The sequence below is a fragment of the Drechmeria coniospora genome, chromosome 02, assembly GCF_001625195.1.
Source record: "Drechmeria coniospora strain ARSEF 6962 chromosome 02, whole genome shotgun sequence".
NCBI lineage: Eukaryota > Fungi > Ascomycota > Sordariomycetes > Hypocreales > Ophiocordycipitaceae > Drechmeria > Drechmeria coniospora.
In genome coordinates, this window is record NC_054390.1 from 1,089,179 (window position 1) to 1,113,043 (window position 23,865).

Consider the following 23,865-nt stretch of genomic DNA (forward strand, 5'->3'; position numbering starts at 1 on the left):
TACATGTACAAGGCCGTTGGCCGGTTTTGCCCATGCAATTGCGGTACCTCATACTCCGGGCACGTCGCCCCCCAAGACACAGGCCGGCCGCGTGGGAGCGCAACGTACTTATAGAAGGATCTCGATATTCTCCGGCACCCAATCTGCTCTCGACGGAGCAACGATGCTACGCAATTTCCACAGTACACTATTGGTGCATGCGACGTGGCAGGACATCGGCGTACGCGCTGCATGTAGACGTACGTACGCGTGGAGTGGTACTTGTTGTGGTGCCCGTGCCGTCTGGTGCTGCTTCGCGCCATGCCTCCAGCGCTCCCGACCCAACGTGCAGGCGACGTCCCAGGCCGCTACCCTGCGTCTGCTCTGCGCCGCAGCCGGTCAGGTCACATGCCAGCGCGTCGTGCGCCTGTCCGTCGTGGTGATGCACGCACTGGAGGAGGAGCGCGAGCACAGGTGCGTCCAACCCTCCCCCGTCCATGGTCGCAGCGGTGTGTGATGCGTCGGGCGGTGTCGTCTGTTCTCCGTGGTCTGCGCTGCGCAGTGCCCCATGCCCGCGCTGAGATGGAGGTCAGGCCTGGGAGCGCCGTGGTCTGCACCGTACGGCATCCGTGCCGACACTGGGCGGGCGGTGCTTGGAGTGCCGTCGCGTGCGCTGTGCAGAGCCCATGCCGGCGCGGAGAAGCTGGTCCTGGTCCTGGGAGCGCCGTGGTGTGTACCGTGCGACACCCGTGTCGACACTGGGCGGTAGGTCCTCGGAGCGCCGTCGCGTGCGCTGGGCAGAACCCCTGCCGGCACCGAGCGGTAGGTCCGGGAGCGCTGTCGTCGTCCGCGCTCGCGGTGCATCGACTTTGTGGATGCATGACCTTGTGGATGCATGTAAAGGCATGCGTTTCCGTTGATGTTGGTGTCTGTCTGCACGTCCCCAACCACGACGGGAAATGCCTGCACTCGTAGGGGTCTCCATCGCTGATCAATCCATCTTCCCCACGTTAGCAATGCATGGGAGAAACCATCTTTGCAGGGATGAATGCGTTGCTGCTCCCTGAACCCGCTAGGTGCCAAGTGCCTGTTAGTGTGCAGTGCTGTGCATGCACTGTGCCGGCGCCGTGCTTGCATGCACAGTACGTTGAACTTTGGTGCAAGTACTTACTTAAGTACCGTAGTTGCAAGTACAACAGCATGTACTTGTCATTCCACCTTCTTGCAAGTAGTCGGTACGGGGTACTCTGTACAACAAACACTACTTATCTAGTACTTGGTACTCCGTATTTGTTTACTGTACTGTACTAATTGTACTTACTGTACTAATTGTACTTACTGTACTTACTTAGCTGCAAGTAATACTCCGTACTGTACTTACAGTACGTGTGCTTGTGGAGGTGCCGAGAACCGGCAGGTACCGGGTACACCTGCTGCTCGCCCCGTGCGTGCGCTTGACCCGTGTTTCTTGCTCGTGCGAGCGCCACGCCACATGTACAGGTACTTGCTTGCACTCGCCACCTGCCCGTCCCTCCCGACTCCTAGGGGACCAAGACCCTCGACGGCGCTTTGCCCGAATGGGCGGCCCGCCACGGCAAGGGCGGTGGCGCCAGGGCCTGGCTACCGTCGGTGGTCGGCTGGCCGGCGATGAACTCTTCATCCGTCCCCCGAGAGGCGCCACAAAGGTTACCCCTCAGCCACCGGAGACAAGTAGTTCCTTTTTCCCCTTTTTCCCCTTTTCCCCTCGTCCGCCTGCCAACCGACGACGAACCATCCGATCCTCCTCTGGCCACCACCTATCCGCACCTCTCACGGCCAACCGCCGATGCTACCTCGCCATGCTCCGCGTCAGCAACGACGCCGTGGATGCCCACCGGCTCCGCCGCACCCTGGTTCCTCGTCCCCACCGTCTCCCCTGGCCGCCTGTGTCGTGCTAGTCAGCCCGTGCTAGGAGGCCTGCGAATGGGAGCCGTGGTCCACGTTCCGATGGGCCCGTCGACGATGGAGCCTTTTCCTGGCACACGCGCGAGGCCGCGGCCATGCGTCGAGGCGAGCGGCCGCGGCCATCGACTGCTCGCACAACCAAGCAAGTACAAGACGACGACGTCCCTCCGCCACGCCGCCGCCGTCAACGTCGCTCCTCCTCCCCCCCCCGCCCCCCCTCGGCCCTCTCGATTCAAGCCGCCGTCTCGGTCTCGACGTTCGACGCCCGCCGCAGCCGCCGCGACTGCAGAGCCAACCTAGCTAGCCGCCGCCGCCGAACCGTCTCGCTACCATGGAGGAGGAGGGCACCGGTCGCCCCGTCGGCCGCGCCGCCGACGACGCCCTGGCCTCGCTCGGCTACAAGTCGGAGCTGCCGCGCAACCTGAGCATGATGAGCATCCTCGGCCTCTCCTTCGCCATCATGGCCGTCCCCTTTGGCATCTCGACGACGCTCTACATCACCCTGACCAACGGCCAGTCCGTCGCCGTCCTCTACGGCTGGGTCCTCGTCTCCGTCATCTCCGTCTGCATCGCCGCCTCCCTCGCCGAGATCTGCGCCGTCTACCCGACCGCCGGCGGCGTCTACTACTGGTCCGCCATGCTCAGCACCCGCCGCTGGGCCCCGCTCGTGAGCTTCGTCGACGGCTGGCTCACCCTCGTCGGCAACTGGACCGTCACCCTGTCCATCAACTTCTCGGGCGCCCAGCTCATCCTCAGCGCCATCACCATCTTCGACGAGGGCTACGTCGCCAACCAGTGGCAGACGGTCCTGTGCTTCTGGGCCGTCATGGTCGTCTGCGCCCTCGTCAACGCCTTCGGCTCGCGCCACCTCGATCTCATCAACAAGGTCTGCATCTACTGGACCGCCGCCGCCGTCGTCGTCATCCTCGTCACCCTCCTCGCCATGTCCGACGACCGCCGCGACGCCGCCTTTGTCTTTGCCCACTACGACGCCGACGCCAGCGGCTGGCCCTCGGCCTGGTCCTTTTTCGTCGGCCTGCTGCAGCGTGAGCTGATCCCCGCCCCCCGCCCCCACGGACCCTTGACGTGCGCGTGCTGACCCGACGGCGAATCCAGCGGCCTACACCCTCACCGGTTACGGCATGGTCGCCTCCATGTGCGAGGAGGTCCAGAACCCCGAGCGTGAGGTGCCGAGGGCCATCGTCCTCTCCGTCGTCGCCGCCGGCATCACCGGCATCATCTACATCATCCCGCTGCTCTTCGTCCTCCCCGACGTCAAGATGCTGCTCAGCGTCGCCAACTCGCAGCCCATCGGCCTGCTCTTCAAGACCGTCACGGGCTCCGCCGCCGCCGGCTTCGTCCTGCTCTTCCTCATCCTCGGCATCCTCATGTTTGCCGGCATCGGCGCCCTGACGGCCGCCTCCCGCTGCACCTACGCCTTCGCCCGCGACGGCGCCATCCCCGGCCACACCCTCTGGCGCCGCGTCGACTCGAGGCTCGACGTGCCGCTCTGGGCCCTGGCCCTGTCCACCGTCATCAACTGCCTGCTCGGCTGCGTCTACTTTGGCTCCTCGGCCGCCTTCAACTCCTTCACCGGCGTCGCCACCATCTGCCTCTCGACCTCGTACGCCGTCCCCGTCCTCGTGAGCCTCGTCCGCCGCCGCGAGGCCGTCAAGAACTCGGCCTTTCCCCTGGGGAAGCTGGGCCCCCTCGTCAACGTCGTCTGCATCGTCTGGATCGTCTTCGCCATCGTCATCTTCTGCATGCCCGTCTCTCTCCCCGTCGACGCCAACACCATGAACTACGCCGCCGCCGTCTTCGCCGGCTTCGCCGCCATCGCCTTCATCTGGTACTTTGCCTACGCCCGCGCGAACTTCAAGGGTCCGCCCATCCTCAGGGACGACGAGACGGATCCGGAATTCATCGCCGAGACGCCCGTCGGCCGGTCGACGGGCCACACCCTCGACGATTCGGACCTTGACGTGAAGAATGGCGCGCTTTCGGAAATGCAAGACAAGTAAAGTAAAATAGCGAAAAGCGAGACGAGTAAAATAGCACGAGCGCCCCGTTTCCCGCGGGGCCATGCACTTGATGAATATAATCCATGGCTCTTCGCCGAACCGTCCGTCTCCTCATGCCCGACTCGCCGTCGTGCTTTGATCTGTCGCGTTGATGAGCTCGACCTCGTAGTATGTCCTTGACCGGATCGTGACGGCCGAAAAGCCCACTTGGATGCTCGCGCCTCCGGGAGCCCTGTGCTGCCGTCTCGGCGCCGTCGTTCCCGAAGCAAAGCCTTCCAACGCTTCTTGGTCGCCGCCGTCGCTGAACGTGTACCACGGCCGTACGAACCCTGACGGCGTCCCCAGTTGGTTGCGAGGCGCGGGCTCCAGTCCGACGACGAGGTGGGGGTCCCGGTAGGACGACGTCGGCAGGATCCGGTTCGACGGCGGCGGTCGATCGTCCAGATGCGCCGTGAACTTCATCACGAGGCTGCCCACGACGCGTCTCCGTCGCAGGTTCCGTACGTGGAATCCTCCCACCTTTGCGTCCACCTCGGCCGGCGGGATGTCGAGAAAGCAGTACCGCCGCATCGGAGGGGACGGCCGAATCGACGCGTCGTCATCTTCGTCATCTTCGTCATCGTTGTCGTCGTCGTCGTCGTCGTCGACGCCGCCGCCGCCGCCGAATGTCGCCACCACATGCCCCTGCACGGCGACCGGCCCCCGAGGCGAACCCGCGACAAAGGTGAATGCCACGTCCCGCCGCCCGTGGACGCAGAATCCCGCCACGGGGTCCGACTCCCTGGGCGTCGATCGGACAAACACCGTCGACATGTGCGGCTCGCCGCCGTGCCCGGATGCGTCGGCATCGCCGATCGGGAGGACCATGTCGGGCCGGACCCGGGCGTACTGCGACTCAAAGTCCGACAGCTTCTGCAGCGTTATTGTAAACGCCTCGGGAGGATCCCCGTCGCCCTCGTCGTCCCGGTCCGAGCGCGAGCAGTTGAGAGGCGCGACGAACAGCGTCTGCGGGCCGTCCGTCTCGAGGCTCCGCAGGAGCAGCGTCGTCCTCAGGCCTCGGTTCGTCACCGTCGTCGGTTGGCCCTGACGGGGGACCTTGAACCGAGGAATGGTCAAGTTGGCCGAGCGGCGAAAGTAGCCGGCCGAGGGGGCCAGCATCCCCCAGTACGGCTTCCCGTCCACCTCGTCCCGGTCGGCCGTCCAGGCAAAGACGGTCTCGTCCTCCGACTCCCGAATAAACTCCTCCTGCAGCCTCTTGAAGGCCCTTTCGGCGCCCTCGCCGTAGAGCAGGGCCATGTTGACGCGCAGCAGACCCATGAGGCAGTACGCCATGTCCTCGGGCCGCGTCGTCGCTCGATTCGCCGCCCACGAGAGCTTGCGGCAGACCGGCACGGCGTCGAGGTCGGCGCCGAGAAGCACGTCCTCGCCGATGCCCGTGATGAAGCTCAGCCGGCGCCCGAGGCTTTTCTTGTCGCCGAGGTGCTCCCAGTGCTTGTTGAAGAAGCGAACCTCCTTCGGGGCGATGAGCTCCTGTAGCGTCCAGCCCCTTGTGAACCATCGGCTTTCGGCCAGCTCGTCCACGGACACGACGTCGGAGAGGTAGACGAGACACCGCGTCGCCCTCTGGTACCATCGGAACATGGAATTGATGGCCTCGGACAGCTCTGCGCTGCTCGACTTGTCGATGCAGCACGTGTCGATCCAGATGTGCCCGGTGCCGTGCTCGCCCTCTTGAGCTTGCCGCGCGCTGCTCTTCATCTTGGGGAAGCCTCGGCGGCCTCGCGCGGTGCCCGACTCGACGTGCTCAAACGTGACTTCGTCGTCCTCCCATCGGTGCGAGAGAACGGTGTACTCGGGCACGACATCTCCGGGAAACAATTCCAATCGGAGGCTCGTCGTGCTCAAGAGTCTCATCGTCGACGCGGCGACGAGGACGAGCCGAGGGCCACGTTGTTTGGGTGGCAAAGCTCGCCTCTCCGAATCCATGCCGTCGTTGCTGACGAGCAATTGCCGGCTGCAGCGGGCGGGCATTAGTCATCCTCGACCGATTTCGGCGGCAACCATGGCTGGCACGGGGCGAGGTGGGAAAAGGTCACGGCGATGCAATCGATGCTCGGTCGCGGGCTACGTGCTTTCTTCTTCACAAACGACGCAGCATGTATATACAAGAAAGCCGGGCGGGCATCATCCGTCTGCTCACACGCTTATGGTCCGGAACACGCTCAGCTCCTCGCCCGTGGCCATCAGGCTGCCGGTGATCTGCGGGTGCCAGTGCAGTTCCTTGACGTCCTTGAGGTAGTGGACGAAGAGCAGCTGGGGCGGGACGTCCTTGACGCCGGCCGTGTCCTTGCTCTCCTCGTCGTCGAGCTCGACGGCCAAGTCCCAGAGGGTGACGGTGTTGTCGCCGGCGGCGACGGCCATGATGGAGTCGTCGGTGGGGTGCCATTCGAGGCTCGTGATCTGCTCCTTGTGGAAGTTGAAGTGGGCGAGCGGCTGCGGCTTGTCCGCGTCGGTCTTCCACTGCCGCAGGTCCCAGACGCCCCAGGCGCCGTCGTCGGCGCCCGAGGCGAGGAGGTTCGACGTCTGGCGGGACCAGGACATGACGTTGACGTCGTGGTTGGACACCTTGACGGTGATGGCCGGCTTGCGAGACCTGGAGCGGACGTCCCAGATGCGGATGGTGCCGTCGCTCGAGGCCGAGGCGAAGACGGACTGCTCCGACGGCGACCACTGAATCTCCTCGACGCTGCCCGCGTGGCCCTGGAAGGGTCGGTTGTCGGTGACCCAGCCGCCCCCGTCGGTCCGCGTCGTGACGTAGATGAGACCGTCGTTGTCGCCCGTGAGCAGCTTGCCGCCGGGCACGGTGGGCGACCAGTCGACGGCGTAGCCTTCCGACTTGTGGGCGCGGATCGTCGAGATGGGCTTGTTCTGCTGCGCCGTGACGACGCTGCCGGGGTTGTCGAAGGAGGCGAGGTGAGGCGTCACGTCGTGGATGAAGACGTCGGTGGATTCCGTCATGGTCGCCGTCAGCGTCGTCGGCGGTCGTCCGGCCTCGGAGCCGGGCATCTGGTGGGCGCGGATGCGGTTCGTCGTCGTGCCCAGCGGGATGGACCGGCTCTCGAGGATGGGGTCGGCATGCTCGTCGTCCGAGTCCTCGTCGTCGGAGCCCTCGTCGACCTTTTCCATGCGGCTGAGGCCGCTGAACTTTGTGACGAGCAGCTGGTTGTCGGCGGCCTTGGCGTAGTCGGCCTGGGTGCCGGCCACGGTGTACATGGTGGCCGGGTAGACGCTCCGGTCGTCGCCGAGGGAGTCGCGGACGATGTCGAACGAGAGGCACGGCCAGGGCGTGCTGAGGTTGTGAAGCATCTCGTACGTCGTCACGTCGGGTGCGAGCGTCTGGCCTGGCTCGAGCTTGCTGCGGCCGACGATGAAGGTGTCCTGGTCGACGTCCATGGACGCTGCTGGCCTCGGACGTCAGCGGGCGGCCCGAGACTGCCGTGCCTCGACCCTCGACTCACCGGCCTTTTCCTCCGCTTCCCTCTCGGCGTCCGGCCGGCCGTCGACGCCGGCCTCGAAGATTTCATCCTCGCTCTCGAACTCGTCCTCGAACTCGTCCTCGAACTCGCCCATGTCCTTGTCGTCGACGTCCATGAGATCCGGACGATGGCCTCCCTTGAGCGGGCCGTGGCCCTCGGCATCGGCGGTGCGCTTCGACATTGCGCTCGTCTAGGGCTCTGCGCTTGCTTTGGGAATTTCGATGGACGGTTCGAGACGGGCGTTGCAGGGCAGAGAATCGGAACGCTGCCGATGCATGCAGTTTTCGACCGACGCTCCTCCGCTCGAGGCCAAAATATTTCCAAACCAGGGGACCAGCGGCTTTGCCCCGCTTGGCGTGCGGGACGATGCCGCTGTGGCTGGGCGGAGGGGGGCTGATGGAGTTTGTCAGCACCTGTGGCGGTGCACCTTGGACCACCACCCACTTGAATCGTCCGAGGCAACCGATTCTTCCCCCAGACACTCACCTCGGAACGCGGCCGTTTTGGAAATCCATGTTCCTTTGCCACGGGTTCCCTTGACGGCGTCTTCATCAGACTCCCATCTTCTCCATTGGCTCGCTCCCTTGTGACTCGGTAACCTCTTTACCACCTCCCTGTGCCGCCGCTCAAGGCCAGAAGTTTGGACGTTGCAAACAACAGGACGCTGCTGCTGTGTTCCGTCCAACGACCGGCAACGAGCATGGGCACGTGTAGGACTGCCTGCATAAGTACTTACTTTTACTGTAGTGCGATCCATGGCTGCCGGTGACTTGATGGTTGTTCGAGAACTGCGCTTGTCATACTTGCGGCACCGGTACGCAAGTGTGCTCCGTACTGTACTTACACGAGCGCATATTCCTGTCGCGCCACCACACCTTGTTGACTGCCGCCAAACGGTGGATCCCGCTGGAGAAACTTTACGGAGTCATCTGTAATTATTTGTCATCTGTATCCGTACGGAGTATGGAGTACAGTGTGCTTATATGTACTTGGGTGTGGTTACGTCAAGTACAATTACTTGTGTGAATATTACCTAACTGCTTTGCTCAGGTGCAAGTATTTGCAGAGCACAACATGATTGTAGGTACTGTACTTGTACTGCACGCACTTGCAGTTATAATTCTTGGCGTAATACAAGTAATTGCGGAGTACTCCGTACCGTACAGCACATTTACCAATGCGTCCAACGACTATTATAAAGGTGCCCTTGAACCCATTTGATGTTGTAGAAGATTCTACTGTACCCGTAACAACAGCCTACCTACAACTACCTATACCCCATACATTGTGCCTATCTAGTCTTACATGATGAGGTTCACAAACGCTTTTCTTCTGGCCACTCTCGCGTCGGCGAGTAGTACCATTTACTCTGAAATTCTCTTACAGGACATCGAATATGCCATTGAAACCTTCAGCTCGAGGATGATCCAGAACAGGCAAGACATCAACATCGACAAGGTCATGACGGCTGTCAGTGAACTCGCACCACAGCTTCAAGTCAGCGTCGACGAACTGGAAAAATCTAAAATTAGCGGATCGGAGCATAATAAAAATCTTCTTGCGCTCGGTCGGAGTTTCCACGGAACTGGCCGCTTCATCAGGGTAAATGTCGTGACCAAGAAGCCAATGGTCCAAGCGCATGGGCGCTGTCAAGATATGGAACGTGCCATCGACGATATTCAAGTCCAATTCTATAGGCTCGGCCTTTACATCAACGGCACGGTGGCTGCGGAAGACACGGCCAATGTCTCGTCGTATACTGAGAAGATTCTCGGGGAACTGAACATTGCTAAGGGGGAGTTTACGAAAGATAAATGTTTCAATGCTAAGCCTTCCTCCACCTAGCGTGCGAGTAAGCGGTTGGCCTTGCCGCTCCGAGCTTCCAGCTCTGCCGTCGAGATCTAACGCCGGCGGAGGTAGCTTGCTACGGTATACTACGGGGTTAATGTCAGGAGGACAAGCCAACTAGTGTTCCGGAAAGATGGACGGAATTACACACAAGGGGACAGTACGTGACTCGGCAGGTAACGGCGCCAACGGGAAGGAGTCCTAGAAGAAGGGAACGCTTACAGACGACAAAGGAGTCTGCTTGGAGATAAACCAATACTACAGCACCTGCCGCCTACCGGCTCCTCACTACTCGTATTGCAATCTATCGCGGCCGGTGCACTTGTACACAAATACCGCTGCAAGTCAGTTGGTGTTCTGTCATTAATAATACTTGTAATACTCCATATGCAGTGTGCTTTTTTGTACTGGGGTGTGCTGTAGTTGCGACAAGTAAGTACAATTACTTGGATTAAAATTACCTAATTGCCCTGTTCAGGAGCAAGTATGTACAGGGCGCGACATGATTGTATAACCCTAGACAAGCACTTGCAGCTATAATTCTTGGCGTAGCACAAGTAATTAACACACAGTGCATTTGTGAATGTATCCAACAAGTAAGTAATATAAAAGTGCCCTTGAACCCATGTGATGCAAAAGAGTCCGTATCAACTGCCTACCTATACATTGTGACTATCCCGACCTTTACGATGAGGTTCACAGACGCTTTTCTTCTGGCCACTCTCGCGTCGGCGAGTGGCACCACTGACTCTGAACTTCTCATACAGGGCATCGAAAATCCCCTCCAGGCCTTTACCTGGCAGATGACCCAGAACAAGCTTTCAGTCATCGAGACCATGACGGCTGTCGGCGAACTCGCATCACAGCTTCAGGTCGGCGTCGCCGCACTGGAAAAGGCTGCAGTTGGCGGGTCGGAGCATAATGCAAGTCTACTTTTGCTCGGTCGGAAGTTTGCCGGAATCGGTCTCTTCATCAAGTCAATGGTATTGAGAAGAAAGCCGATCGTCGAAGCGCATAGCCGCTGTTATGATATGGAACATGCTATCGATGACATTCAAGTCCAGTTCTACAAGCTCGGCCTTTACATTAACAGTACGGTGGCTGCAGAAGACAAGACGAATGCCTTTTCGTACACTGAGGGGATTCTCGAGATCCTGAACGGTGCCAAGGGGGAGTTTACAAAGGACCATTGTGTCGATGCAGAGCCTCGCTCCACCTAGCGTGCGAGTCAGCGTTTGCCCTCGCCGCTCTGGACTTTGAGCTCTCTGCTGTCAAGGTCCGACGCCGGTGAAGGGGTATTGCCACGGCATACTACGGGGTCGGTATTGGGAAGAAACCAGCGGGCCAGGAAGATGGAAGGAATAAATTACATACGAGGGGACAGTACGGAGTATGTGACTCGGTAGGTGACGGCGCTAACGGGAAGGAGTTCGTTCTAGAAGGTGAAGCTTACCGATAACGGAGGAGTCTCCTTGGAGAGTAATCAATAATACTACAACTACAGCACCTGCCGCCCGTGACCAGACGGCAACCATGCAGACCCCCTCGCCCTCCCGCCAGCAGGTGTACAAGCAGGTCTGCAGTACTCTGCACATGCATCGGTTGTGGTGAGTGTGCTCTGAACGTACTGTACACTACGTGACACGTACCATACTTGCAAGTACGCGCACATGATGCGTTTGCGCCGCCTGCCCTTGCGAGGGAGGTCTGCCTTCAGGACGGAGGTGGCACACTGTTGCTCGAAGGACGAACACGGCCAGCGTTGGGAAGGACGTAACCGGCTGCCCTTTCGACGGTTACGACTACTGTACGTGCAAGGAAGTAGTTGTAGGTGTAGCTGTAGGTGTAATTGTAGGTCCAAGTACTCCGTATAATCAAGCAAGTACTTGAAACCCATACAAGCGCAGCAGCGAAGATGATGTGTCGAGTCATGGAACGAATTGATCCACTTCTGGCATGTCTCATTTTCATGCCCTGCATGTACTGTAGGTACCGAGTACGGAGAACATGTGGGTGGGCCGGTACTTGTAGAAGTACTTGTACTTATTGTGGTGGGACAAAATAAAGTTGCGGGTATGCACGCACGAGTCATGACGGACTGGGTCCACTTTTTGGATGCTGCGATACATGTCAGCAAGTACAGTACAAACACAACTACTTACTTGTACTTGGCTGCAGGAATGCATGAGCTTGACCAAATACAGCAATACTTGTACTCTGTACTGCGCGTGTAGGTACTTGGATACGCGTACACGGACTCCGTCAGGGCAGATGTACCCCTATGCAGTTTAGTGCTGATTCGAGCATGTTGGCAGAATATGGACGTACTTTTGCACTTGCGCACATCACATCTACATGTATTACGCACTCGTAGCGCTTGTACTTGGGTACGGTATAAGTGACTGCACTCGGTATTACATGTACAACTTGTTCTGTACGATACGTACTTGGAACTCTTGTTTTATTACTGGCACTTGCAGGTAGCGGTACAAGCATATCCTGTACTCTGTACTCCGTACACTGCTTATACATGGAAGTAGTAAAAGTACTTAAGTACAGGGAAGTAAGTAGTACTAGTTGTGAATGTACAAGTACATGTACGTTGACAGCCAGCCAGCTTTGTTACCAATCAAACCCCGATGTACGGAGTACTCTGTACATGTAAGTACTTACTTGTGCATGGGCCTACAAGTCTCCGTCAATGGAGGTGTGCATGTACATGTACTTGTACAGTAGGTGTACACTTGCAGTGCTTGTAAGTACCATATACTTACGTACTCAACTGCAATTGCACGCATCCAAGTACACTGTATCGCACCCTCGCCTCGTACACTAGGCTTCCGAACCGGAATACACTCATACTCCGCAACTACGACAAGTACATCTACAGCACGTCTAAAGGAGCCCTACTTGTAGGTGTAAAAGTACATGTACATCGTTGGTCTTGATTTTTTTCTTGATTTTTTTCTCCTTCTCTCACGACATACTCTTGGCGGAACCAAAGCATGATGCCACTGCGAGTACATGTACATGGACGGAGTACGCACTGTACATGTACTGTGGTAACGATTATGTAACGGGATTCGTGACGTCGAACGACCCACGTCACGTGTGGGGGAGTGAGAGGCCCAGCCAATGGAGTGAACAATCTGATAAGGATAAGGAGAGAAGAAAAGCGCTCTCTACATGCACATGTAGGTGTATTTACTTACTTGCACACTTGGAATGCTCGCTAATTTGCACATGTACTTGCTACATGTTCAAGCAATACTTGTCTGTACAGTAATAAGCATTACAACGACGGTTCCTCAAGTGCAGTTGTCTGTGCTCTACGACCTTCCCGGCTTGCTTCACGCTCCAGGACCGTCAAATGAATGCACAGCCATGGACTCCGTACGAAGTTCTTACGTATACTGTGCAAGGATGCTTACGTACTTGTGCACTTGGGTGTAATAACAGCAATTATCGGTGTACATGTACGAGAACCCGGTGCAGATAATCTCCGCCATGCCGCCCTCTCAACATTCCAGAAGTCTAGGATTCGCCAAGCACTCAAGTGCGGAGTGCAGTACGGAGCACGGAGCACTGTTACTCCGTACTTGTACCACTGTTGCTCTCCTGCCGGGCTCGCAAGTACTTATATTGGTTAAAGGTGCAGTATTGGACACGAGTACAGAGTGGTCATAAGTACACCTCCACTTACACCTACAGCGTACTGCGTACCTACGTACTTACATTGGCAGATTTTACAGTACAACACAAGACGTAGCGTCCCATGGCCCACTGCAAGGACTGGGTGGGTTGTGTGGGGGCAATGAATGGTTCAAGAACTGCCCCGGGGATACTCGTACTTGCTCAACCACATGGAAGCAAGTACTTACTTAAGTGCAAGCAAGTACAGTAAGTAAGTAAGTATTATTCATGGACAAGCAAGCACATGTATACGGCGTACTTGCGTGTGAGTACTTGAGTATAACATGCTAAAAATACTCCGTACACATAGTTGTACTACTTGTAACGGTAGTTGTACTTGTAGTACCCGGCCCATGTAAGTAAGTAGGTATAAGTAAGTACACCTACAGTTAGGTGTCTGTACTCCTTACTTGTCCATGTGTAATTACGGTAGTTTCTAAAATAAGACTACAGTAATTTCAGGCTATATAAGAACCCTCCATCACACCCGGTATGTATATACTTACTTTTCTACAAACTGCATCAGCGGTAATTATTGCACCACATCTCTCCGGAATCTTTTCCATCACATCGTTCGCCATGAAGCTAAGCAATGCCTTTCTTTTCGCCGGTGCCGCCTCTGCGGCCAATGTCTATTGCAGCAATCAGGCCGACAATCCCGTAGAGGGGATCGATCATTCCATCCAAGACTTCGCCATCAGTATCGTCGACAACACTCCCTCGGCCGGCGATATTGTCAACGCCAGCAAAGAGCTTGCTGGAAAGCTTGATGCCTGCATGACCGTGCTCACCAAGTCCGGCTCGAAGCATGGCGTCAAGCTTCGTTTGCTTGGTGAACAGTTTGGGAGAATCGGTTCCTTCATCCATGATATTCTCGTGGGTAAAAATTCAACGATCCAATGGGATGAGACCTGTGCCGACATGGGAAGCGCGGTGGATACACTTCAGGCCCAGTTCCTCGAACTCGGCAACTACATGATCAGCACGGCACCTCGAGGTCAGAAGAAAGCTGCCGCGTCCTTTACGGAGAGAATTCTCAACACGCTGGAGGAGACAAAGTTGGAGATTTTCGCCAGGGGGTCGTGCGGTCAACAGCAAGGATGGATCGGTGCGGAGCGGCGGGAGAAGCGAGAATCATGATGGCTCGTGCATTCTTGTCGAGCGCGCCGGCATGCGTGGCAATGCTCCCTAGCAGTTTAAGGTCGGAAAGCCTGGTTTCGCCTCGTCGTCATGCTCACCTCACCGGCTGCGCATCGTCCGTCCGTCGTGCCGTCCGTCGGCGCTTGCGGCGCATTTCCTGCCTCGTCGCCTCCCTCCCACCCCCAGCCAGCCGCCTACCTGAATCGGCACCGGCGTGGACGTTGAGGTAGCTCATGGATGAAATATTTGTCAATACAGTAATAATAATACCGAGTACGGAGTCGGTGTACGGAGTACAGCATGCCATCTTGTCAGCTTGCTGACGTTCAGTGGCAGAGGGGTGAATCGTGAATACGCAACGAGGAGGACATGGCGCTAGTGTACCGGTTTCACGAGGTAATATTGTCCACGTATCGAGTGCAGGTGTTGCAAATACGTAACTTGAACAGGTATTCCTGTAATACTTGGAGTAAGACGGTACGGTATCTGCAAGTAATAAGTACTGTGCTTGCAGCACTTGCTTGTGCGGCCGCTTTCAAAGGGCCGGTGTGCTTGCAAGTACGTCCGCTGCTGCACCTAGGGATGCATCATGCACCAGAATACCAACGCTCACGGTGCATGTACAGTGTTGATGGCCGCTCGTCGGACTCGGTGCACGTGGACCATGCTTGTACATGCCAGTACGTATTCATTACGCATTCCTGAATACAGCACGTCATCCGGTGCGTAGTCATGCTGGGTTGGTTCGCTCAAGAGCTGGCGAGAACTTGAACACGTCCTAAAATAGCGAGGAAACCAGTAATGTTTGAATCCAACAAGCAAGTCCCTTTGAAAATTATGAGACCCGCTGCCACTGATAGAACTCTGCACGGCGTATTGTGCTGCACAGGTACGGACGCGGGCAGATTCCGGTATCAGCAGCGTACACGTAACTTGCAACTACACATGGAGGTAGGGACTGCACGGAGTACTCCGTGTAAAATTTAAAGTCACACAACTACATGTTCGTTCTACTTAAAAGTACATGTACACTTCAGTTGCACGTATTGTACTGCAGGTTTAAGAAATTGGGTGCAAGTAAGTGCATTTCCTACCATCTGTGCTCCCTACCAAATATGGAGGAGGTGCATTTGTTTCTCGTGTCTATATTGACACTACTTACGTCCATGCACCGAATTACTTACATGTCCGTACATGCAATAGCAGTAACTACAGTGCATGTAAATTGTCCACACGCTGGAGGGAAGAGTTTACCGCCAGGTCATGCGCTTAACAGAACGAATATCATGGAGATGAAATATACAAGTACATATGTTTCGTGAGACCAGGCCGCCTATGTAAGACTAGGAGAACGGAACAGAATGGGCGTATATAATATAATACCATCTTGTCGTCTTGTTGATGATTAGTTGTATGATGGGGAGGGGAGAACGTCGCAACCTATGCGCCGTAACACCTAGTAGATCCACATCGACTCTGGCGCCAATTTTTTTGTGGTCTAATTACGGAGTAATAATTAATAGTTGGGTGATCAACAGAGAATGATCATGACTACTGTACGTAACACGGATAACATGGTGGGCGCGCACTTGAGGCTCGCCTGGTAGCGTAAGTAAGTCCCAGGGTTACGAGGGAAACTTGTCCACATATCAAGTGTAGGCATTACAAATACTTACAATACTTACTTGCTGTAGTCGTGCATGAACGTATACCTGCTTGCGCGGCCGCTATTACCATGCCGCTGCCAACCAAGCAAGTAGTCGACAAGAAACGGGCGCCTCGTCGGGTGCGGGCATCCTGGGCGGTATTACACCGCACGGTACGCGGCGTACCACGGCGTACACTGGGGTGGATGGTGACAGGCGCCGCCTATAAACCTTGATGGCATCCCGTGCTGAGCGCGTTCGTCCAACCCTTCATCGGCCACCCACCCGTGCACCGTCCGTCGTCGAGGATGAAGCTTGCCCACGCCCTTCCCTTTGCCGCCCTCGCATCGGCGTGGGTCATCGACGGCCGCCATCAGTCCGAGCATCCGGTGCGGGACATGGCAAATGCCATGGCAAGGTTCACCTCGACCATGGCCGGCAACCCCAACCTTTTCATCGACGAGATCGTGGCGGCCACGGGCGAGCTTCACGTGCGCCTCAAAGCCGGCGTCGAGACGCTGAAGAGCAGCGGGTTGAACGGACCGGAGCACGTTGCCAACCTTCTTTGGCTCGGTCAGAAGCTGGGCCCCTTTGGTCGCTCCATGCATGAATCGGTCGTGGGGCAAAAGGAGACGGTCGAAAGGAACGGGTACTGTTACATCATGGAGCACGCCGTCGACGCCGTGCAAACCGACTTCTACAGCTTCGGAGACTACATGGGCGGCGCGGTACCTCAGCACGAGAAGGCGGCGGCGGCGTCGTACGCCGAGGGGATTCTCACCATCCTAAACGACGCCAAGGCGCAGTTTACCAAGGACCACTGCACCAACGCCAGCCCTCCGTCGGCCTGACGCGCGTGCGGGCAAGGCTCTGCCTCGACGGGGAGCTCGTCGAGAGGTGGCAGGGTCGAGGGAGGGCGACGACGGGTCGGTCGTCGGGCGAGACGCATCTCGAGCGCAAGGCCAGGTATGAAGACGGCCACGTGTACGGATACAGGCGTACGGGGGGTGTTGATGGCATAATTTGGTCTACCAACTTGCTTGCTTGCCTTTTCTTGCTCCTCGCCGTCGCCGCCTTTTGCACGTGATCGATCTCATGCATGCATGCATGTGCCGCACCTGCTTCACGCTTGCTCGCGAGCACGGAGGCAGTATTATCCGTTGCCTCGTCGAAGCGGATATGCAGCAATGCCGAATATGCCTGTACAGGTGCTCCGTACCTTGAAACGCAGCCAAGTAATAAAAGCAGCCATTGATCCTTTGCCACGGCGCATGCGAGCACCACTTCCAGCACCCGTGACACCGACCTGCGACGGCCAAGATGGCGGCCTACCTGCCGGGTGCCTCGCAAGGGCCAAGGTGCCGCTGCCTCGTGCCTCGTGCAAAGGGCGTCGGCGCATCGTGAGCCCATTGCGCGATTCGTCATCTCTCCTCGAGGGGGATTCACCCGCTCCGATTCACGAAGCCAACTTGCCGGCGCTCGCTCATGCCTTGGGCGTGCCTCGATGCCGCCAAGCATCCGCATGCGACGAGCACAATCTCAGCAAGCGTCTCGTCGGAGGCGTGTGCCGTGTCCGGCGCTCTCCTATGCCGCTCGAGGTGCGGCATGGCGAAAATTCTTTCTCGCTAGTGCGCAGCAACACCGTGACACTGTACTTGATACTTGAGCTTGAGCGTAAGTAGGTGCATGCACTTACTGTACGGAGTAGTTGAAGATACAGTACAGTATGGGGTTAACCTACAGTACAACTATTTAGTGAACTAAGTAATATTTAGTTAACATTTAGTGAACTCTTTAGTGAACTATTTAGTGACTGGGTACCTAGTGCTTACGTACTTGTGCTTGTTGCTTGTGAGTGAACGAGTAATGCAAGCGCTGGAAGCTCCGTACCTGCGACGTGTGTGCCATCACCGCCTGTCGCTGGCACACACCAGGCTCGTGGACGCACCCCTGGCTCGTCGCAGGCACCGGCGCATGTACTGGGTACCTACCTCGTCGCTGCCAACACCCGGGACCTGCTTGTACCGGTACGCTGGACAAAACGGCCCAGCACATGTACAGGACAAGCACAGCATTGATCAAGTAATACTAGGTACTTGCTTACTTGCAGCACCATGGTGTGCTTACGTACTTACATGTGCTTGCTCTCGCCAGCCGTCGCCGCAACCTTCGAGCGACATCGAGCAGCCAGGTTCACGGCAGCATCCCGACGCAAATTGCCCAGGACCAAGTCCGCTGCCGCGGCCGAGGCGCTTCATCCTAATGCCGAACGGTAGCTTCCCTCCCTCGCCTGCCGCCACCTCCTAGCCGGCCGGGTGGGCACCGAATGCTCGGTACAGGTTGCGTGCGCTCTGCATGGACAGCGTCACGATGCATCATGCACCACCAGCGCCGTCGGTGCTCGGCGGCATACTTATAATGCCCTCGTGGCATCCCATGGTTTCCTCGGCACAGCATCTCATCCAACATCCACGGCGTACCGCTCCACCAAGCCTCCATTCGTATCACACGACAACTGGCTCTCGTCCGTCATGAAGTTCAGCGTCGCCATCCTCTTCGCCGCCGTGGCCTCGGCCGGCACCATCAATCGCCGCGGCGTCGCGACCGACACCGTAAACGACATATACAACAATGTTTACTTGTTGAGGAAGGGAATCGACAAGGGCGCTCCCACGCAGGCCTCGGTCGACAAGTTCTTCAAGGACTTCTTCGCCCGCATGGCCGTCGACTCGAAAACGCTACAGGGGTTGCCGTCTGCCGAAAGGGACGAGGCAAGTCTTGTCCAGCTTGCCCACGACTACCCGGCCATCGGCACCACGATTCAGCTCGCCGTCGAGGGTAACAAGGCCTTGCAATGCTACATGGTGCAGGATTTGCTCGTCCACACCAGAGCCGTGTTCTCCAATCTCGCCGCATTCATCCATGACAGCGTGGCCAAGGTTCACCACGAAGCCATCACGTCGCAGGCTGCCGACCTCGACGAGATCCTGAGCGATGCTCTGAACGGCTGTGCCAGCTCCAGCCGCTCGACCATCAGGCCCATCCAGGCGTAGCCGTAGGCCGTGCGTGTTGCGGTGCGGCGATGGGTAGCGAGCGGCGCGACGTGTCGGCGAGAGAGAGAGAGCGGGAGGGAAAGCAGACATAGTTCAATTACATCATGCCACTTTGCTCGTCGCCTCGACACCACACCCGTGACCGCTCCATCGTTGGCCCTCGTCCAGTCGGAGACCGGCACCGAATGCCATTGGACTCTTTCCTCCCACCCGTAGTGCCTTCTCCTGGGAAGCCCCCGGGCCACGGTGACGCAACCATGCTCGGGCGGCCGTGACGTCGAACCGGACTGCACACGTAGTATGAATCATCCTGCCGCAGAACGGCTGGTGCGCTGATGTGCGGCGAACGGTACGTAGATGCTTGCGGCGAGTAAAAGCAAGGCGTGCGTGCCTGAAGCCGCTTCGCTGCCAGCGCACGTGGTTGGGCAAGTACCGGGAACCTACGTCGCGCGGAGGTGCCCACCAAAAAGGCCACCAACACGTGTACAGGGTACATGTGCTCGTTGGCGGTCGCTCGCCGTCACCACAAGTCGCCGCGAGGAGCGAGCCACGAGAAGCAGCGAGGCATAAGCCACAGGCCAGCGGCAGCGTCCGAAGGGGTACGGAGTACGGAGTACTTACTCGCAGTAAGTACATTGCCCAGGATCAAGCCACGCACCGTGGCTCAGCAACTCAACCTGAGGCCGAACGGACAGTGCCAAGTAAATATCTTTCAACTCCTGTCATCTCCTATCATCTCCTGTCATCCCCTGACATCCCCTGCCCACTGCTGCCCACTGCTGCCCTCTGCTGCCATCTTCTGCCATCTCCTGCCCACTGCTGCCCTCTGCTGCCACCCTTTACCACGTAGCCGGAGCGCTCCAAACACTCGGGGCGAGTTGCACGATTCATACAGCACCTTGTCAGCCACCGTCCGGCTCTTGCTCGCTCCCACACCGGCACTTGGTCCAAAACACCTCGCATACAGTACCCATGGCATCAAATGATGATGAGCACGGCAACCCACCGCAAGTGTCGGGCCTGCGGTTATGGCACGCCCTTCCCGAAACCAGGCCGCGCAGTCGGTGCTTATGCATATAAGTAGCCCCCCCGGGCCTCCGACATGGCTCAGGATTCGCAGCATATTCCTCGACCAAAGTTCCCCGTCACGTCACGAAACAATAAGACAATCATCCACCATCATGAAGTTCAGCATTGCCGTTCTCTCCGCCGCCATGGCCTCGGCCAGCGTCATACACGGCCGCAGCGCCGCCACCGATGTGGTAGACGGCATCCACAATACCATCTACGCCTTCAAGAAGGAAATCGATGGCTTCGTTTCCATCGACGACCTCGACGCCATCTTCCAAAACTTCGCCGGGGACATAAGCGCCGGGGCCAAGAAGCTCGCCGGCCTGGCCGTCGACGTCAGCGACCAGATGAGTCTCGTCCAGCTTTCCAAGCTCTACCCGGCCATCGGCACGACGATTCAGTTCGCCATAGAGGGCAACAAGGTCATCAAGTGCCGCAAGGTCCACAAGTCGCTCGACAAGACAAAGGACGTCTTTTCCCAACTCTCCGACGTCATCCACGACAAGGTGGCCGAGGAAACCCGTGAAGACGTCGCGTCGCATGCCGCTCAGATGGACAAGATCCTGAATGGCATTTTGAACGACTGTGCTGACCCCCGACGCAAGACGGTGCCGGCGTGAGACGATGCCGACGTGCTTGTGCGACGATAGAGACGTAAGTGGGCCGTGTGCGTTGCGGCGCAAGTTTGGTGAGGGGGAGCGGGAGAGGAGCACATCATATCTGTAGAGCTACTCTGAACTTGCGGAGTAATACTGACTTGTACTATAATTCAATTCCCCCTGTCAATCAGTACTGTAGTCCACTGTACGGAGTAGAGGCCATGCTCCTCTATCCCCTGCACCGCACACGTGACCGTCCAAGCCTCTGCTCTCGCTCGTGCCGTCTCGGAGCGGCGCCCACGTGCCGCGGCCCATGGCTGACGTCGACGGACCCTTCGCACCCGTGCTTCCCCCGAAAAAGCCCAGTTCTCTCGACGCACGCTTCTCCCACCTGCGATGCCTTGGAAGCGTTCTGCCCGTGCATGACAAAGGGTCTGCCGATGGCCTGGGAATGCCGCGTCAAGGCTCCCGGCCAATGTAACGTGTGCTGATGCCGCCGCTACACCGCCACGGCTAGCTCGCCGCATGTACCGGGTACCTACCCGGCGCGGAGGCGCCAACCGAGCGACCGAGTACCCGCGACTTGCCCCGTCGTCTCTCTCGTCAGTCGGCCGGAGGATCGAGCAGGATCAGGCCTCAGCTTGACGACGACGACGACCTCGGCAGGCCGAGCTGGCATCGCGGCATCGAGCCAAGGCGGCGGCCGATGCCACTCGGCCCAACGACCCGCGGTCCTCCAATCGATCGCCGTGCGTCGGATGCTCGGTGCAAGTGCCGTTCAAAGGGAACGGAAGGATGCCATGTCCAACCATCGGGCTCCTGCGAGTTTTTGCCGTCGGCCACGATAACCCCGCCCATGGTGCGGCAGCAGAGCACCTTCGGCGTATCGACACCCCGGGCTTCGGCGCACTTGTCGATGTGCTCGCAGCACGCCTGTCGCCACATGCTCACGGTACAGTGCTCGTACGCCGCTCGCATGGCCGTGCCTACGTGCCGGCGCTCCGTACAAATAACCGTCCGTCGAAGCATCCGGCATCGCGTCGGGCAAAGGCAAAAGATCCCATCCAAGATTCGCACGCCATCCCTCCCGCAACCCTATCCTCGTCCGTCATGAGGCTCAACGTCGCCCTTCTCTTCGCCGCCGTGGCCTCGGCCAGCGTCGTCCATCGTCGCAGCACCACGACGGACACCGTAAACGACATCCACAACGCCATTGGCGTCGTCGGCACGCACATCGACAAGGACGCTCTTTCGAACCACGACCTGGTCGAAATCTTCAAGAACTTCCTCGACGACGTGGCCGCCAGCACCGCCAAGCTTTCGCAGCTGACGGCCGTCGACGCCGACGACCAAAAAAGTCTCCTCAAGCTTGCCGAATACTTCGAGGCCATCGGCACCAGATTCAAGATTGCCCTCGAGGATCGACGGAACGACATCGAAAAGGCCAACGCCTGCTACACCGTCACCTTGTCGCTCGAGCATACGCAGACTGCCTTCTCCGCCCTCGGCGCCGCCATCATCGGCAAGGTGCCGGCCGAGAGCCACGAGCTGATCAAGTCGCAAATCGCCGACTTCACAGGCATCCTGGACAGGATCTTGGACGGCTGTCACGACGTTGGCTACGAGTAGACGTTGTATTCAGTGCGCACGGAACCACAGCAGCCGCGGCAACCTGTCGGCTTTGCCGCCGGCCGGCTGGGAGGCGAGAGCTGGACGAAGGGCCCTGGCGATTCGTTGGCTCTTGACTTTCACGTACACTGTATTATTACAAGCAAGTAATACATGATATCATTCGTCTTGCAAGGGCCGTACAGCTGCGTGTCCGCCCAAGTAAGTACTTGCACGCACAGCGTTGCAGTGCAGGGGGGGGCAAAGCTTTGTATTCAACCGCGAGTCACTTTGCTCGTTGGTCACGTGGGTATGTCATGAAGACGTCTTTGCACTTGCAGCGCAGTGTACGCCTTGAAGTGCATGTACATGTCCGCGGTGGTGGGTGTACTCTGTACACGCACAAGTGTAGGTAGTACTGAACAAGTACGAGTACCCGAGACTTCCATACGGGGAACGGAGTACGGAGCATTACAGTAGTTGAACAGCCCCAAGTGATGCTGTACGGAGCAAGTAATAAGTACTTACAAGTACACACATGCAAGTACAGTAAGTAAGTAATAAGTACACACCTGCAAGTAAGTACACACATGCAAGTAAGTGCACACATGCAAGTAAGTGCACACATGCAAGTAAGTGCACACCTGCAAGTAAGTGCGCACATGCAAGTAAGCACACACATGCATGTAAGCACTTACACACATGCAGGTACTGTACTGTACGGTCCTTGTACTTGTACATGGACTTGCGCCGCACATGGTACTATGACGGTGTACGGACTACTCAATTCACCGTCAAGTACGGAGCACTCCGTACATGTACTCCGTGCTGCAGGTGTCCTTGTACATGTACTCCGGAAGATGGACCGACGGGACGGACGGACTCGGCACCGCGTGGCATTAATAAGCCATCGGCTGCCAACGGCCAAAGCCGAGGTCGTAAGCCGTGCACAAACGTACAGTACAGTCAGCAAGTGCATTTGTACTCCGTACTTGCACCTGAGTAATCCTCCTTGTAGCAATACCCCGCCCTCTTGACGTGATCGTCGACTGACGCGTTCTCGCACCGTCCGCCAAACTCGTGAAATATCGACACCTACCTCTGCACCGACGAACGCCTACATCCACGCCGACAACAGACGCCGCCCCGATCCCCACCGCCATCATGTCCGTCATCGACATCACCTCCAAGGCCCAGTTCGACTCCCTCATCAAGGACAACCCCTACGTCGCCGTCCAGGCCCACGCCGAGTGGTGCGGTCCCTGCAAGGCCATCTCGCCCATGTTCAAGAAGCACGCCGAGAACTTCACGCTGCCGAGCCGCTACGTCTTCGCCCGCTTCGACACCGACGAGGTCCGCGACCTGGCCCAGGAGCTCGGCATCCGCAGCATCCCCGCCTTCTACTTCTTCGAGAAGGGCGAAAAGGCGGCCAACCTCGCCGGCGCGAACCCGACGGCCCTCTTGAAGCAGGTGGAGGAGTACGCCGAAAAGGCAAAGGCCGCCGGCGATGCCGTGAGTGCCCTACCCAGCCAGCCGCCTCCCCTCCTTCGTCTCCCGTCTGGGCTCTAAACCGAAACGCTTCCAGTTTTCCACCACTGAAACCTTTTGAACTACCAAGGTGACGACCCATCCATCGACCGGCCCCGCCAGGTTGTAACGGCAGCCGGATAGGGTCGTCGGAAGCCAACGACCCCGTCTCGGGCTGGTGACGGATCCCGCGCCATTGC

At 57.9% G+C, this 23,865-nt stretch overlaps 10 protein-coding genes and 1 pseudogene across 10 annotated transcripts; 10 read left to right on the top strand and 1 right to left on the bottom strand.

Moving 5' to 3' along the window:
* The first annotated feature begins 163 nt into the window (after nucleotides 1-163).
* Nucleotides 164-453, top strand: DCS_03572 (annotated as a pseudogene).
* A 1,392-nt stretch (nucleotides 454-1,845) lies between these two features.
* Nucleotides 1,846-2,223, top strand: DCS_03573 (uncharacterized protein; the record flags this gene model as incomplete). The annotated part of the gene is made up of 1 exon (XM_040800891.1): nucleotides 1,846-2,223. The coding sequence occupies one exon, from the start codon at nucleotides 1,846-1,848 to the stop codon at nucleotides 2,221-2,223; it is 378 nt and encodes a 125-aa protein (XP_040655924.1).
* A 31-nt stretch (nucleotides 2,224-2,254) lies between these two features.
* Nucleotides 2,255-3,944, top strand: DCS_03574 (uncharacterized protein; the record flags this gene model as incomplete). Its single annotated transcript, XM_040800892.1, has 2 exons — nucleotides 2,255-2,969; nucleotides 3,040-3,944. The coding sequence occupies 2 exons, from the start codon at nucleotides 2,255-2,257 to the stop codon at nucleotides 3,942-3,944; spliced, it is 1,620 nt and encodes a 539-aa protein (XP_040655925.1).
* Nucleotides 3,945-4,055: 111 nt separating this feature from the next.
* DCS_03575 (uncharacterized protein) lies at nucleotides 4,056-7,661 on the bottom strand (the record flags this gene model as incomplete). The annotated part of the gene is made up of 3 exons (XM_040800893.1): nucleotides 4,056-5,958; nucleotides 6,145-7,405; nucleotides 7,463-7,661. 3 exons carry the CDS (start codon nucleotides 7,659-7,661, stop codon nucleotides 4,056-4,058), a joined length of 3,363 nt encoding a protein of 1,120 aa, XP_040655926.1.
* Nucleotides 7,662-8,788: 1,127 nt separating this feature from the next.
* DCS_03576 (uncharacterized protein) lies at nucleotides 8,789-9,325 on the top strand (the record flags this gene model as incomplete). The annotated part of the gene is made up of 1 exon (XM_040800894.1): nucleotides 8,789-9,325. One exon carries the CDS (start codon nucleotides 8,789-8,791, stop codon nucleotides 9,323-9,325), a length of 537 nt encoding a protein of 178 aa, XP_040655927.1.
* A 692-nt stretch (nucleotides 9,326-10,017) lies between these two features.
* On the top strand, nucleotides 10,018-10,548 carry DCS_03577 (uncharacterized protein; the record flags this gene model as incomplete). Its single annotated transcript, XM_040800895.1, has 1 exon — nucleotides 10,018-10,548. The coding sequence occupies one exon, from the start codon at nucleotides 10,018-10,020 to the stop codon at nucleotides 10,546-10,548; it is 531 nt and encodes a 176-aa protein (XP_040655928.1).
* A 3,052-nt stretch (nucleotides 10,549-13,600) lies between these two features.
* On the top strand, nucleotides 13,601-14,161 carry DCS_03578 (uncharacterized protein; the record flags this gene model as incomplete). The annotated part of the gene is made up of 1 exon (XM_040800896.1): nucleotides 13,601-14,161. One exon carries the CDS (start codon nucleotides 13,601-13,603, stop codon nucleotides 14,159-14,161), a length of 561 nt encoding a protein of 186 aa, XP_040655929.1.
* Nucleotides 14,162-16,115: 1,954 nt separating this feature from the next.
* DCS_03579 (uncharacterized protein) lies at nucleotides 16,116-16,658 on the top strand (the record flags this gene model as incomplete). The annotated part of the gene is made up of 1 exon (XM_040800897.1): nucleotides 16,116-16,658. The coding sequence occupies one exon, from the start codon at nucleotides 16,116-16,118 to the stop codon at nucleotides 16,656-16,658; it is 543 nt and encodes a 180-aa protein (XP_040655930.1).
* Nucleotides 16,659-18,338: 1,680 nt separating this feature from the next.
* On the top strand, nucleotides 18,339-18,860 carry DCS_03580 (uncharacterized protein; the record flags this gene model as incomplete). The annotated part of the gene is made up of 1 exon (XM_040800898.1): nucleotides 18,339-18,860. The coding sequence occupies one exon, from the start codon at nucleotides 18,339-18,341 to the stop codon at nucleotides 18,858-18,860; it is 522 nt and encodes a 173-aa protein (XP_040655931.1).
* A 1,181-nt stretch (nucleotides 18,861-20,041) lies between these two features.
* On the top strand, nucleotides 20,042-22,159 carry DCS_03581 (uncharacterized protein; the record flags this gene model as incomplete). The annotated part of the gene is made up of 4 exons (XM_040800899.1): nucleotides 20,042-20,547; nucleotides 20,793-21,007; nucleotides 21,084-21,136; nucleotides 21,197-22,159. The coding sequence occupies 4 exons, from the start codon at nucleotides 20,042-20,044 to the stop codon at nucleotides 22,157-22,159; spliced, it is 1,737 nt and encodes a 578-aa protein (XP_040655932.1).
* A 1,143-nt stretch (nucleotides 22,160-23,302) lies between these two features.
* Nucleotides 23,303-23,707, top strand: DCS_03582 (thioredoxin M-type; the record flags this gene model as incomplete). The annotated part of the gene is made up of 1 exon (XM_040800900.1): nucleotides 23,303-23,707. One exon carries the CDS (start codon nucleotides 23,303-23,305, stop codon nucleotides 23,705-23,707), a length of 405 nt encoding a protein of 134 aa, XP_040655933.1.
* Nucleotides 23,708-23,865: the final 158 nt, after the last annotated feature.